The sequence below is a fragment of the Lissotriton helveticus genome, chromosome 5_1 (genome assembly GCF_964261635.1).
Source record: "Lissotriton helveticus chromosome 5_1, aLisHel1.1, whole genome shotgun sequence".
In the NCBI taxonomy this organism is placed as follows: domain Eukaryota; kingdom Metazoa; phylum Chordata; class Amphibia; order Caudata; family Salamandridae; genus Lissotriton; species Lissotriton helveticus.
In genome coordinates this window covers 730642956-730658613 of record NC_136065.1, presented here as the reverse complement: position 1 = coordinate 730658613, position 15658 = coordinate 730642956, and the positions used below count along the sequence as shown (strand labels likewise).

General features: G+C 42.4%; 1 protein-coding gene and 1 long non-coding RNA gene across 2 annotated transcripts in view; one reads left to right on the top strand and one right to left on the bottom strand.

Annotated features, from left to right (window-relative positions):
* SRGN (serglycin) overlaps positions 1-6527 on the top strand; it is a 140901-nt gene extending 134374 nt beyond the window's left edge. Inside the window, exon 3 of the mRNA XM_078643203.1 lies at positions 6132-6527. Coding sequence (XP_078499329.1) covers positions 6132-6342 — 211 coding nt within the window. The 3' untranslated portion in view covers positions 6343-6527. The remainder of the gene's footprint in view (positions 1-6131) is intronic.
* LOC144754882 (uncharacterized) overlaps positions 1-15658 on the bottom strand; it is a 325679-nt gene that overhangs the window by 130555 nt on the left and 179466 nt on the right. The window lies entirely within an intron of this gene.

Here is a 15658-nt window from a genome sequence, read left to right as displayed (position 1 = left end):
CGATATTGAATTGGAACTGGAGCAGGAGACTACCCGTGCTAAACTACATGCCTTGCAACTTAAGCAGCTTGAGTACAGGGCGTTGGTCACTGATAGTGCGAAGGCCCTGAGTCGAGAACAACAGGGGCGTCTATATGATGTCGGAGATAAAGCTGGTAAGCTGATTGCTTGGCTGGACAGGAGGGATGGTGATAATCGGGTGGTTCCTGAGATTGAGAATGCGGGAGGTGATCGTATAACTGATCCACAAGGGATGGTGGATGGTTTCGCGGACTATTTCCGAAATGTGTATACCTCTGTCTCGGATAGACCGGAGGCAGACTCGTGCCAGTTGCTTAGGGATATCCAGCTTCCCGTTTTGGCTGAGGAGGACCGCAAGTTCATGGATAGTAAGCTTACGGCGGATGAGATTGCTTTGGCGGTGCGCTCCCTGAATTCTGGGAAAGCAATCGGTCCCAATGGTCTTCCGATCGAGTTATATAAGCTTCGGCCGGACAGGATTGCCCCGTATCTGAGAGATATGTTTTTGGAAGCTCGAGAACATGGGGTCCTACCCCTAGATCAGAGAGTGGCCTCGATAGTAGTTATACCCAAAGATGGGAAGCCAAAATCTTGTTTTGCCTCGTACAGGCCGATTTCGTTGCTGAACTCGGAACCTAAGATATTGGCTAAAGTGTTGTCCAACAGGTTGATCAAGGTTATTAGTGAATTGGTGCATCCTGATCAGTCCGGCTTTATTCCTCATCGGAACACTGCTTTAAATTTGCGCAGGTTGCACGGAGTTATGGCTAGGGCGCACACCTTGCGAGAACCGGCTGTACTGGCGTCACTTGACGCTACGATGGCTTTTGATACGGTGGAGTGGCCATATTTGTGGGCTGTTTTTAGCTAAATTCGGTTTTGGTCCTGAGTTCGTTGGCTGGGTGCGACTCCTGTATACCAAACCTCTGGCCCAGATTGTTGTTAACAATCGGGTCTCAGCGCCATTTTGTCTTGGGCGTGGCACTAGACAGGGATGTCTGCTATCCACCCTTCTGTTCTCGCTGGCTCTGGAGCCCCTAGCGGCTTGGTTCAGTTGGGAGCCCTCGAAAAAGGGTATCCGTTGGTCTCTGCAGTTCGAAGATCGGATTTCTTTATATGCCGACGACATACTACTTTATTTGACTTCGCCGAAAAAGTCCCTTAACGTTGTTTGTGATGTTTTAACCGCCTACGGTAGGATCTCGGGATTGAAAATAAATTGGACAAAGTCCTATCTTTAGTTTTTGCGCGGCGAGGTCCTCGCCCTGCCTCGTAATTGTCCTATACAGAGAGCTAGGGACGGATTTAAATATCTTGGGATTTATATTTCACTCGATCCCGCAATTCGGTATGCTCAAAACCTTCTTCCTCCTCTGGCCCGCTTGAAAAGTGACGTGGCAAGCTGGAAGAAACTCCCGCTGTCGCTGTTAGGACGTGCGGCCCTGTTTAAAATTATGTCTTTGCCCCGGTTCCTCTATGCCCTTCAAAACACTCTAGATGTGGTAACAGCTAATTACTTTCGGGAGGTGGAGGGATTGCAGCGCAGTTTGCTTTGGGACGGTCGATCGCGTATAGCGCTGGCTAAGCGGACACTCCCTTGGTACGACAGGGGTATTGCCCTCCCCGATATTAAAAGATACTACTGGGCGTCTCAATTGGGAGCTATAAATCATGGAACCTATGGGTCCATTGCGGATCCGGGCTATGCAATGGATAGATGGCAGTAACCTGGTGGTAATTACAACAGAGCGCTGTATACTAGATCTGTGGAGAAAAGTTTAACGGGCCCGACTAGAGTGGCAGTACGTATATGGCAAGATGTTACCTGTTCATTGGGATGGAAAAATCGTTTGACACTGGCTACCCCTTTATTTGTTTCGGATAGGCTGGGCCGGTTGTGGAATACGAAGGGTTTTGATAGATGGGACTTGATAGGGATTGCTACTGTGGGCGATGTTTGGGCAAAGGGAAAAATGAAGTCATTTGTGGAACTACAGACTGAATATGATTTGAATGGGACGGAATACTTTCGCTATGCGCAGGTGCGGCATGCACTGAAGTCGATATCCCCCGAGGGGGAGACTATACAAAAATCATCCCTGTTAGAAGACCGAATACTAGATGGGCATCTACCAGAAAAAAACATCTCACTCATTTATAAAAAATTGATAAATCACAGAGCTGATCTATTGGTGGAATTAAGGAACAAATGGACGCAGGAGGGTGTTGAAATAGACAATGAAGACTGGCAGTCCGCGGTTTCTTCCCCTAAGGAAGTCGCGATACCGGCGAGATTGAGACTCGTCCAATTAAAATATTGCATAGGGTCTATGTCACCGGTCCTCGTCTGATTGTAATGGGGTTCTCGGAAGATGGCTTGTGTAAGCGTGGATGTGGTCAGGTGGGCACGCTTTTCCATATATTGTGGGAATGTCGATATATGGTGGAGTACTGGAACAGGGTACATACTGTTATGCATGAAGTGACGGGTGTGCAGCTCTTACCAGAAGCTAGAAGATGTTTATTAAATATTTGGGAGCCATGATTGCAAAGCGGAATATTGCACAGCTGTGGGGGTCTGCTAGGCCACCTACGATGGACGGATGGAAAGAAAGTATGGATTGGTGTATGTTCCGTGAAAAAACTGTCTACCTAGCTAGGGGTCGCCCTCGAAAGTGGAACGGTCTTTGTGGGCCTTGGAACCAATATAGGGGAAATATTTGTACACCCCCTGCAAATGTTGAATCTGATGCTCCTCTTTCCCCATGATCCTCGCCTATGACTCTACCTGTCATGTATCACCATTCTCCCCCCCCCCCATCGCTACTATGTTTGTACTATATATTGCATTTGTGAGCGACCCTCTTCTAGCGTTCTTTGTTAGCAACAGTGGTCCATTGCAAAAAGTAATTTAAGGAAAGAAAATAAAATATAGACACAATCAAAGCTATATTTAGTAAATAGACCAGCCCAGCCGGGCGAGGGTCAGAAGAGTATTGATGTAGAAGTTCGTAAAACAATATTACAAGGTGGGACACAAGCCTGTGACCCACAGTTCACACTTACACAGTTACGTACGAACAAAACACAAGGGGCTTTTTAGGCAAATAGCAGTTGGTTTGTGACACTTCCAATACAATTTTGTCAAAATGTCACAGGAAAATAAACCATAACACCTTTACAGTCTGATTAAAGTCTTTTTGTAATAGTATAAGGCGTTAGAAGGGTGTCGACGGCGTTTCGATTCGCTATTTTAGATCATGCGAATCATCATCAGGACATGAATTTATGCCTAAGATTAGCCTTAATAGCCTGGGGAAGGATGGGAAAGGAACAATAATTACTGGGGAGCCCTGGTATCAGGCCACCTGTAAGGGAAAGAGGGGGAGAATTTACACGGAATACATATAACATTTAGATATGTCATGCTTACATTGTGTTATTCCTGATAATTTGTGAACATCCTGCATGCCGTTAATTGCTACTTGTAATCTGATGGTTGTATTACTGTGGAGCTGTGCTAAAGGCATTGGCATAGTGATACCGGTAAGGAACATGGTAGGTCTACTCTCCCAGGTGGTGTAACAGTGCCAATGTAATGAAATCAGCAGAAGGGTGTGGTTGGCGTGTGGTACAATTTAACAGTGATCGAGGTGTGGGAATGGTGGTATGGGGTGAATAAGGGGAACCGAGGGGAATGAGGAACCTTCGGCGATAAAAGTGAATTAAGATGATATGAGAATTGAGCATTGGCGCTTGGTGACAGGTGTCCGTGTTACAAGCAGAACCAGGTGGACTTTATAATTGTGGCGATACGAGGTGACCGAGATGAGAATCTTATGATTATTCGGCATTGGTGGGAGGAGGCAATTAATCCAAAGAATAGATAGGCTTACCGCAGGATCGGGGATAATCCTCTGATCGAGTGCGGCTGTGGGGGCAGGTCGGTACCTACGGAAGAGACCTTAGTCAGTTTCTAGGCTTCCCATGTGTGGTGAAGTGGGGGAGCATGCCGGACCGAAGTAGGGCTTACCGCTAAAATAAGGGATTGGATCGAAGTCTCGTGTCCTGCGCGGGCTGATACCTAAGGAGTAAGGGGAGTCATTTAGCGATTGTGCCTGTAGCGCAAATAGGCGTGTGAGGTAGGGGGATGCCTCGTGTTATTATTAAACTTACCGATGTGACAAGGACGAGCTTCTATCAATGGACGTCACGCTCTCGGGTCGCAATGTGTCAGCCTCGGGAACAGTGCACTTAGTTAAAAGCACTTCCTGATTGAATCGTGAGGCGGGTGACGTGGGGGGAGTAATCAGTGAAAACGGACTAGTCCGTAAGTGGTGCTCAGGGAATGGGGCCGCCATTTTAAGACGGACCCGTGATTAGGTGCTGTGAGGCATACAGATGACAACCCATAATTTGATAGGCATTCTAAGTCAAATAATGGGGCATATTTATCACAGTAGGTGGTGGTACAACAAAGAACAGCGGTATAGGCTCGACAACCCATTACAGGATATTGACATACATTTAGCAGAGAGAACTAGTCAGAACCAATTACATCAATGAGTTACGATCTTCCAAAAGATTAAGTCCCGTATTAAGACTGTCTGTTTTGAAGATCCATTTAAGTTCCTCTTTGTTGAGGATTCTGGAGATGTCGCCTCCTCGTGCAGGAACCTTGACTGCTGTGATAATTGTCCATCTTAAGTCATTCTCCGAATGTCCTTTTTGTAGATAGTGTTCCACCAGTGGGGCCTTTGCAGTTTTGCACCTTATCCGACTCCTGTGTTGTGAGATGCGGAGTTGTATTTTTTGCGTGGTCTGTCCCACGTAGATCTTATCGCATGGGCAGAATATAGCATACACCACATTACAGGAATTACAATTAGTGAATGTTTTCAATTCAGTTTGAATGTTGTTAAACACAAATTCCTTACAATCACTCGTGAATTCGCATACTACACAGTTACCACAGCGTGCATGGCCTTGTAATGGTTCCCAGGACCAAAGGACATTCAGTGTAGGGTTTGTGTTCTTGGTGCAGGGAAGGGCCGCCCTGACTATTTGGTCCCTGATGTTTTGATTCTTTTTGAAGGCAAACAATGGTTGGTCTAAATTGAGGTTGCCCGCATTTAGAACCTGCTAGTTTTTCTTTATTGTTTTTCGAATGCAATTCGAGACCGATGTAAATGTGGTTACACATACCAGTCGGTCGGTGTTAGTCTTAATTTTAGGCTCCAGGAGGGTTTCACGCGGGCAGTACCATGCGCGTTTCATGGCGTTCCTCACTAGTCTCCTAGGATAACCTCTAGAGGTGAGTTTCGAGCATAGTATTTTGGCTTCGGAAAAATAGTCTTGTTTGAGTGAGCAGTTCCTTCTTATCCTAAGGAATTGAGAATAGGGCAAGCTATCTCTTAGGGCACGGGGGTGACTACTGTGGTAACTTAATGTGTTTCGTTCTGTGGATTTACGAAACAAACCAGTAATCAGTGACCCCTCAGAATGTTTTATGCGTAGGTCCAAAAAGGGAATGGACTCTTTGTTATGTGTAACTGTGAAACTAAGACCTCCACAATTGCTATTTAGCCATTGTCGGAAGACCTCCAGGTTCTCAGTTTCACCTTTCCAGATCAGGAAAATATCGTCAATGTACCTCTTCCATTCCACTATGTTTGATTTGAAAGGGTTTGAAGATGCTAGAATGATGTTGTGTTCCAAGTGATCCACATACAGAATGGCCAGCGTTGGAGCAAAAATGGCCCCCATTGAGGTACCCCGGACTTGTAGGTAATATTGTCCTTCGAAGACAAAAAAGTTTCTGGTAAGGCATACTTCAAGGAGTTGCATAATGAAAGAAGTGGGTACATTATGTGGGCGTGGTCTGCTTTCTAGGATAGATTGCATTACCAGTAATGAGTCTCTTTGCGGAATAAAATAGTACTAGAAGAAGTAGCAATGACGCAAGAAATTAAGCCTGCATTATGAATGCACACATTGTATTTGCTTTTATCAAAATTATTGAAATATAATCAACATCAATGAACAAGTCTTACATTTGCCAACCCATGAATTCAGTCTAGTACTTTGACCTATTAATGTGTTTTTTGTAGGAGGAAGACTTTTGTGGGAAGACCCAGCATTTTCATTTCATCTGGAGAAGAATCGGGATCTGGTGTTGATATTGCATCTGGAACAGAGTTAGATCTAGGATCCGGCATGAATTCTAATCTTGAACATCCAGATATACTCCCAGAACCTCTTCAAAGTTACGCAAATAACAACTTTGTGCTGAAACTCAGAGATGAAGATTTCATTTTGTAAAAAAAAATGCTCTAGCTTCTGCCATGAAAGTTTAATTTTGTTATCTTTGCATATCTTAACAGCAATAGGTTTTAAAGCAAAACTATTCCAAATTTCTATATTTTAAGGCTAATGCATGACCCACAGTCTCGTAATTGTGTCCTTAGTGTTAACTCTCAATAAAAGCCTTAATTGCTCATTGCACTGCTCTGGATCTCGGAATTACTGGTGCCTTAATCGTTGATTTCCAGCTAGTAATTCCACCTGTACACCATGCAACTTTCTGAGCCAAGAATTGGGACTACCTTGCAGAGCCTGGAATTACCATTCCCTTTTCATTACTGCACGCATACTTCTGATTGCAGGACCACTTCCGCACAGAAAAAGCAAGAGGAAATTCTGGGCAGAAACAAAGGGGGTTCATCAGACATGTGTCTGCTTCACTTGTACTCCAGCCCTTAGTGGGTTCATATTTCACAGCGTAGATAAGCAAACTCTGCCCTCATGCTTCACTTCATAAGGGGCTGCACTTTGTTGTTTTTTTTAACTAGGGTGATGTGTGATGTGCATTATTAACCTAATAATGATCCAATTAAATGAACTGAACAACACTTATATATTTGTAATAACTGTGTGTTCGCAGCTAAAACCATAAAACCTTGAGCCACATAATATCCTGGGTTGTGCCATGCAACCCGTTGTAGACCCGCTCAATTTGTAGTGTGAACTAGGATCTATTGCAGCAGCAAATGTTTTCCACTCAAATGAAGACAAGTGTGTATGGCCAACCCCATCTTGGAACAAAAACCCTAGACCATGTTTTCAGGCCTCTTCAATTTGACGGAAACAAAAATATGATATAACAGTCAACAATCTCAATTATTCTTAACTCCATCATTTAAAAATAATCATGAAAACACAGGTATTAAACAATAAAAAACAATCAGATTTTTTACAAGAAATTCATACGGATTTTGGTGTTAAAATGTACAAAAAAGTATCACACAAAAAATATACAAATCAATATAAAAAAACTTGGTTATAAAATGCTATATATAAAATTAAACATCCAAAGGACCATAGCTCTCCGCTAAAAGAGTGTTGCTTTAATAAATCAATGTATAATAGAGAACAGCCCACTCACATAAGCAAACTCAGTATATCAATTCATTGAGGTATTCCAATAGCGAATGGCGGTTTTGAAAAACCTTTGCAAAATTTTTTTACGGAGATATAGATCTCCTACAATGTGATCTCCTACAAATCGAGAGTATACATTTGTGTGAGAGCGAGGTTTCTTTTAATAAATGGCATGCCTTGCCCCTTTTTAGATAAACGATTCAAGGCTATTATCAGTCAACGAGACAAAATTGAACAGCATTCTGAAAAATGTAAAGAACCAATTAAAAGCTGGAACACAAAAACAGTGAATATTCACTAAAACACACTCTTTTAATAGGATTTCAATGTGATATACTAGCTGAAGTTTCCCACGTTGCTACTGAGTTACTGCCATTTCATGTCCCGAAGAACTAGGAAACAGGATTCTCCTTTCAGGTCAATTACCTGATGATGGACACAGGGAGGTAAGGAAGAGAAACTAACAATTCATGTCTTTAAATAGGTTCATAAAATGTGCTTGTGCTCTGGCGTCCATTATACAGCAGCAAACTAACATGTTATTAGTCATGCAATTGTGTAATTTGATATTGTTCAGGTTACAAATATCGTTTCATTGCATTATGGGGATAGGAAGAAGGATTTAGATTTCTAAAACAAAACGGGAAGGCGTTATAGTTATGATTCATCGTAATGCATTAATGTAGTAATTATAAAGCCATCCATTCCAACTGCCTTTGCTAAAAAATAAATGTTAACTTTCAGTCTAGAAAAATCAGCTTAATCATGCCTTCATTCATTCATTAAATCTTTATTTCGAATTATAAAACCTTAAAACATACACAATAAACAGTTTATACATGTCTGATTTTAAAAACATAATTTAAAATTCAAGACTTTCTTTTGATATTGAGAATAACACCGGCAAAACATTTTTTTGCAATTAAAATGTAATAAAAAGATGCTAAGCTTCTAATCCTATATAGGTATAACCACAGGGGAAATTTTAAGAGTCAGGACAGCAACCAAAGTGCAGATGCTTTTGAAAGTGCATATAGATAAATGGAACAAAACGAGACAAGTTCGTTCAGACCACTACCCTTTTTCAAAGTGCAAGTGCAAAAATAAGAAAGTACGTGTTGGAAATTACAGCTATAAAGCATTAACATTTTTGAATTTCAGGCCTTTTTTCTCTCTTAATATTCCCACAGCGAATAAGTATCTACTGGTACTAAAAACAATTTTCTATAAAGTATTAGTTTTTAGTATTCTAAACACTTCAGAACAACACCTAGTTCACAGGTTTCGACAAATGGGTTTTATCCATTTTTGCCTTGGCATGGCATATACAGGGCAAAAGAAGAAGATATGTATCTCATTTTCTAGTAAGTTGGTTGGCATAAGACACAGCAGTCATCATTATTAATCACATCAGTCCTTTGACCCCCATTTCACTGTGTTTGAATTAATTTGCAGTATACCATAGCGAAATTTCAAATACAGTGTTTTTGCTAACTGGGGCTGTACCTCATCCAAGTATTGTTCAAAAACTGGGAATGGTTTTAGAAGCAGGAACTGAGATGTTAATCTGCCTTTGTCTGGGTTATGGGAAACACTATTCTGTATAAAAGCCCAGAAAGTAGTTTTCAATGTCTATTTGGCTGTTGCTGTCAGTAAAATAGGAGTTTCCCAAAAGTGCTTTAGCCCAAGTTTATCAAACCATGTATGCCCATGCTTAACCCACTGGAGAGTTTTACTTTTGTAGAACTCTTGGATCTCCCCTAGCCCTTTTGTGTAACTAGCTAGTTCTGTTGTAGTCCATATTTGTACCCAAAACAACAAAGGTCTCAATATGGCCTGATGATCTGTACGTTTTATATCCAAGTCCATAACAAAGGGTATGATAGGTGTTCGCACAGGAAAATGTAGCAGCGATCTCACAAACTTATTTTCTTGCCTGGCAAATGTGTTCCTACAGCTAGCCCCCCATATTTTTGCACCGTAGAGGGATGCTGCTTGTGCCCTGTATTTATACACTTCAAGTGCGGGGGACACTGCCTTTGTGATGCTATTCTCGTGGTTTTTTTTATAATTGGTAATGAGTTTTGACTCAGGATAGTGTTACTATTTTTCCAAATGTGGGTGCCAGGTTATTTTATTGCCTAGTGTTATGCCTAGATAGTTGAACTTTGTCACATATTCTAGCTTTTGTTTTTGGACAGTTATATTCTACTTAAATAATCTGTGTGGATTGACTGCCATATATTTTGTTTTGCTATAGTTCATTTCTAGGCACTTGGAATCGCAATAGACAATAAAAGAATCTAATAGACTTTTAAGGCCCTTCGGGTTCTGTAACACTAAAATAGTGCCGTCTGCAAATAAAAGAATGGGTGCTGGCACCCCACCTAACTTTGGTGAATCATGTATGCATTCCAGACTAGGGCACAATCAGAGAAAGGAAGAAATAACAGGAATAAGCATTTTCCCTAGCTAACTTAGAACTGACTTGCGGGACATTATAGACTTCGCGGTTATTGCCACAAAGAGTGGACAACATACTTAGCCGAAAACTACCAAGCTGGAAAGTGAACACATACCCTGTAGCTTTACTCACTGAAGTAGAGCAATGTTTTTAAAAACAATTTATAAATACAAGCAATGTGATGAAAGTAGTTTTATGTCTGTACACTTCTGCTTTTAACCGAAATTCCTTTTGTATTGCAACGGTTTTAATTAACTATGCAAATAAAATAAATGGAAAATGTGTGCTTCCCAAAAGGTAATTTGGAGTATCATTTACATATAATGAAAATAGGGTTGGTGCCAGTACACAGCCCTGCCTTACACCTCTCTTTACGGGGATTGCTTCAGTAAGCGCTCCCCTTGGACCCCATCCAACCTTTGCATAACTATCTTCGTGCAATCTTATTATTTGCGCAAGAAGATCTTCTGGTATACCTAGGCTTCTTAAAGATTTCCAGAGCAAATCTCTGGGGATGAGGTCAAAGGCAGCTTCCAAATCTGTAAAAGCTATATACAAGTGGCCTTTTTTTTAAATAGTATATTTCCAACTCATACAAACAAATCTAAAAACTGTGGGTTCAATTAAAGGAGGTATATTGTCATTGTCTTCCCGATTATTAGGATCGAAAGAATTGCCTGCTATTTTGAGACACAGAGGATAGTGATCGCTGTCATCTCTAATTTTGACCTTTAAGTCATGGGCATCTGACCAAAAGTTGATGGAGACCAGTATGTAATCGATAATGCTCTTGCAGCTCCCCCCACTGAATGTAGCAGCACTTGGTCTGTCGGACGGTAAATAACCATTACAGGCACTAAGTCCATGCCCTACAACTAGTAGAGTAAGTTGTGATGCTAAAACGGTGCAGGGTACTACAGGGTTACTATCCAGTGGAGGAATATTATTTGCAATATCCTCTTCTTCAAAAATATTTTCTAAACCCATTACTGGTTCGTATTTATAGTTGAAATCTCCCCCCACAATTACTATAGCCTTGGATCTATTGCGCTTAATTATTCATCTAATAGCTCTAGTACAGGGGATTCCTTACTCAATCGGCTTAGTCTTTTGTAGATGTTTACTATATGTATTTCAGTTTTATCACTTGTAGAGATTTTTATTCCAAATATATCCTGTGATGCAAAGAACAACTGTGTTATATCAACAGTGAGGGTTATCTTAACCCATATAGATAGCCCACCCGACGGTCTACCTCTTAAAGAGGAGGTAGCATTTACACTATATGTTTTATACAAAAGCTTATATGGGGTTTCCATGGCCCATGTTTCGTGTAACAAACAAACTTCATTATTAATAATATATGTGTGCCATTCAGCGTCATTCAATTTCCTTTTCAATCCTGCAATATTCCATGATATCAATTGTAATGCAGGTTGCTAGCTTTGTACATTTGACATGTCTGTTTTGTCAAGGAGTCGGTCTCGCCTTAAATCACCCCTAGTTTCTTGAACTTCGTGGTTATCATTAAGGGGAACAGGGGAATATGATTAAACTCTAGGTAAGCCCCATTCCTTGCAGTATAGTCGAAGAGACCGGTGGTAGCAGTCAGTTCACCTTATCTAAGACTGAATTTAGTCCTGGCCGTGCGACAGGATGCTTCTGGGCTTGGGGCTGGGACATACTCTTTAAGTTATATTTCATCTGTATGCCTGTCTGAGTAGGTGGACATACTCTCACTTCCAATGCTATTAAATTGTGCAGCAGGTTCCCCTCTCTTAAATGTAACGCAATGCAATCTAATTGAGTATCATGGTGACTCAGCCTTTTGGCCCATAGTATGTCATCTCGAATGACCGATCTACAACCCCTAACCTTTCTGATTCAATGGATCGATTTATTGATTAAGGAATTGTGGTCTTCATATGTATTGTGTGACTGTATTTTAGGCACATTAACCAGGAAGATGCTCTTTGACGAGGAATTGGACAGTACAAGTGAGTCACTCGAGTATCACATGTTGTTATCCTTAAATATGTCATATCTACCTGCTTTTCCACCCTCTGGGTCCTGTGCCTTTGGGAACGATGTTTTATAGGAGGGCATGTAGAAATGGACATCAGAGGTGGGATGTTGGGCCTGAAATTCCGAGGAGCAACATTCCTCGTGCATAAGGGGGAATGTTACAGGACCACTGGAATAGTCTGGAGTGCAAGTTTTGGGTGGGTTCCTACCCAAGAGTTGTTTGACCTGATCTTTAAAGTCTAAAATTAATAATGTAAGTGAATTAACCTCCGCCCTTAGGTCTTTGATACTCCTGGTCGTATCCGTCCCGAGAGTGCACTCTCCTTGGTCCTGTTTCTAACATTGTGTGTCTCCATCCCTACCTCAATCACCCTCTCTACATTGTTGTCTGTTATACCTAGTAGGGGAGAAAACCTATTGGTCAAGGGAATTCTGGATGAGATATTTGAACTATCTATTACACCAATATCGCCATTTACCTCAACTGTCTGACTTCGATCATCAGCTAGAGAACCATATATTCCTGGTGCTTCACCGTCGGGTATTGCTACCGACCTCGTTGCCCTACTTGAGCTGGGAGACTTGTTCTTTGTCCTCCTAGTAGCACGTATGGTAAAGATGGAAGGAATTCTTGCAGCTGGCTTCCGTTTTATACTCATAGGAGGTACAGTCTCATTTGGAGCGTGAGGATTATCTACGGAAGATGGGTTAGAGTCTGGAGCTAAGATACCTTGACACTCCTCAAGAAGATCATCTATGCGATTTAACACACAATTATTTGCTGCTAATCTATGGGCAACTTTGTTCTACTACATTTCGAACAAGGCCCATCAGGCTTGCAGTTCCTACACTAGTAATGGTCTTCCTTTTCCCAATTTTGTCAAAGAGAGGATAAATCCTAAAACAATGAGATTAGAAACAGTTCTAGCCTTTAAACAGTCCAACTGGTGCTTGTTGATATGTAAACCAAGTTAGTGATCTAAATAATATAGCAAGTATGACAAGTATGGCGAAAAGCCCAAAGTACAGATTTGAAGAATAGTTCCGCACTCATATTTTGTGTCTTGTCGAGCCAAATTGCCCCAAACCCTGCAAAGGTTCTAGCACATCCAAGAGGGGTGGCCCAGCCCAGCCTTGTCCCATGACGCGGGAGCCCGCAATGTTTTTATGGCGCCTACTGGCACTCCTGATGAAGGTGGCGGTTGCGGCTCCGTGCTTCGAAGGGACTTGGTCCTTGTGGTCCCGGTATGGCAGGCAGTGGCTGGCAGCAAGTGAACGGGAGTCCCGTGATGCGGGAGTCCGCAATGTTTTTATGGCGCCTCCCTGCTCCTGGTGACGGTGGTAGCTGCAGCCACATTCTGCGAAGGGTCCTGGTCCTTTTGGTCCCGGTATGGAAGGCACTGGCTGGCAGCAAGTGAACAGGCGTCATGCTTTCAAAAAGTGGCTAGATCAAACAATTACTGTTACTAGTCAACCCAAGTTAATCATTTTTAGGTTTTGCATAAAGAGAGCTTTAGCTATCTGTCCGGAGCTATTGCCATTACACCACACAACAATGCAACACATACATATAATTATGCATCATACATATATAGAAAGGGGCTTTCGGACAGCCGCTTTCAGCCATGGCTACTATGGTTCAGTATGCTTCAAGCATTGGCCAGTGGATTGTCTATAAGTGTTGTTACAGGCCCACAACATTTCCTGGATGTGAATATCCTAAAATTAGTGTGATTTTGTTTTTTAGCTCTTTGGTGTCCCTTGTAAATCCCACCTCCTATCTATTATTTTTTTAGGTTTCGTCTAGCCAGCGCATGTGCTGTCTCTTCGAGACATGCTGTATCAAGAATATGGGTTTGGATGAACGCCCATCTTTTTAATTGGGTCCTCTGTCTGTCCTAGGAAAATTCTGGATTTTGTTTAGCTAATAACCTTAGGAGTCTTTCCTTTTGGACTTTTGGAACCTCCCATGAGGACTGCCCCTGTTACATGTGCTCTTACTTGTCAGTTTACCTAAAGAGTTACTAGAGCAATCTTTTTTTTCCGTTGGCCTGCCTCTGCTCAAGTGTTCTGTTTACTTAGCTTGAGCAGCCTCATTTGCCTGCCCACTTAATATCCCTGTGCCATCCACCCCTACCCCTCACCTCTCCCACAACACTGCTTGCCCGCCCCACCACCCCTCTGACATCGCTGCTTTTTAAAAAATGTTTTACTTTTAATTTTCAAATTAGTACATTTTAGCATGGGCAGGGGGAAGATTAAGTGATCTGCCAGCTCCCAAGTTGGCAGCTCTGACTGCTGTGCCACATCATCTCACTCTGGAGCTCCATGTTGAGGTCTCCCTTTGTTCACCGCAAAGGTGCTGCTCTTACATCAGGGGACTTGGTTTTTTTATGCACTTCAACCGCTGTCTAGGAACAGTTGCCTGCTTTAAGAAAAGAGGCCAACACAGATGTCACCCACCCCAGATCCCTTAGACAGACATATCTGCATGCTCGTACATCATAATTATTCACTTTGGGCAAGTGGCAATGATTTACGAGTGCGAGCAGCGGATCCTGGTTGAGAGCATTGGGGCTCCACCCACCCAGCTGGCAACTTTGTAAGTTATGCAGATGGTAATTGCTTGGAGCAAAATAGTAATTGCTTATAACAATTACCATCCACATAACTTTCAATATTGCTAATAAAACTAAGCCTGTGCTGGGTGATGCCCTCAGTGCCTGACCGCCTTTCCTTTCTCTCATCCAATTCTTTACTGACACGAGAGGCAGACAGGCACATTCCATTGAGACACGTGCAGTGGTGCGCATGTGCTAAGTTAAATCTTTTTTTAACCGCAGGAGCCCGTGCTGATCTAGTCCCAGCCCTTGCTTGCCATTCTCTGGGTCTTAGGAGACCGCCCTCCAATGACGCGCAACAGTGCCAAGTTTTAAAGCAGCCCCGGTGTGAGAAGTTTGCCTGGTATATGATGTCCACAGTTCTGTGGGCACCTTGTATCAGTCCAAACAATCCCTTATGGTGATGGTTGTAAGTCAACCTTATAGACAAGCTATCCTAGGGGTAGCATGGACTAAGCAGCCTTAAAGGCTTAACTCAAGAGGGCATGTGAAGCCAGCTGTTTTACCATATGCAATTCTGTAATATCAAATGAAAGGACACCACACAAGTTATATATTAAAAAAATATATGTATTTATTCTCAGAATAATCCCCACTACTCTTTATGAGCAATGAAGCACAAGCGTTTAAACAAAAGCACAATATAACATATACAAGTTGCACGTTTTTGGATGAGGTCGGTGGCCACTCAAACCATATATCAAAAAAGTGGTATAACAATCACTAATCGATCAGGGGTAAGGCCTAGGGCCTTGGGAATCGCTAGGACTACACTGGACTAACAGCAGTTAGGTCGGGAGTAGCCCACGGGATTCGGGTGCAGTGCAGAAAGCACACGCATGCACCAATGCAAAGTCAATGGTGCGTAAAAGTTATCGAGTTACAGTTTTAAGAGTCTTCCGACTGGACTAGAAGGACAAAACTTTAGACTTAGACACTAGAGGTGTTAACCACTACAGGAGCACCGGTGTTCAAGAGTTACCTCACCCACAGCAAGCGGGTGCACAGGTGCAAAGATGTGTCGGGTTTGGTCACGCAGTTCTATGGTGCCTGGAGATGAAGATGCTGCAGGCGTCCAGAAGAGAAG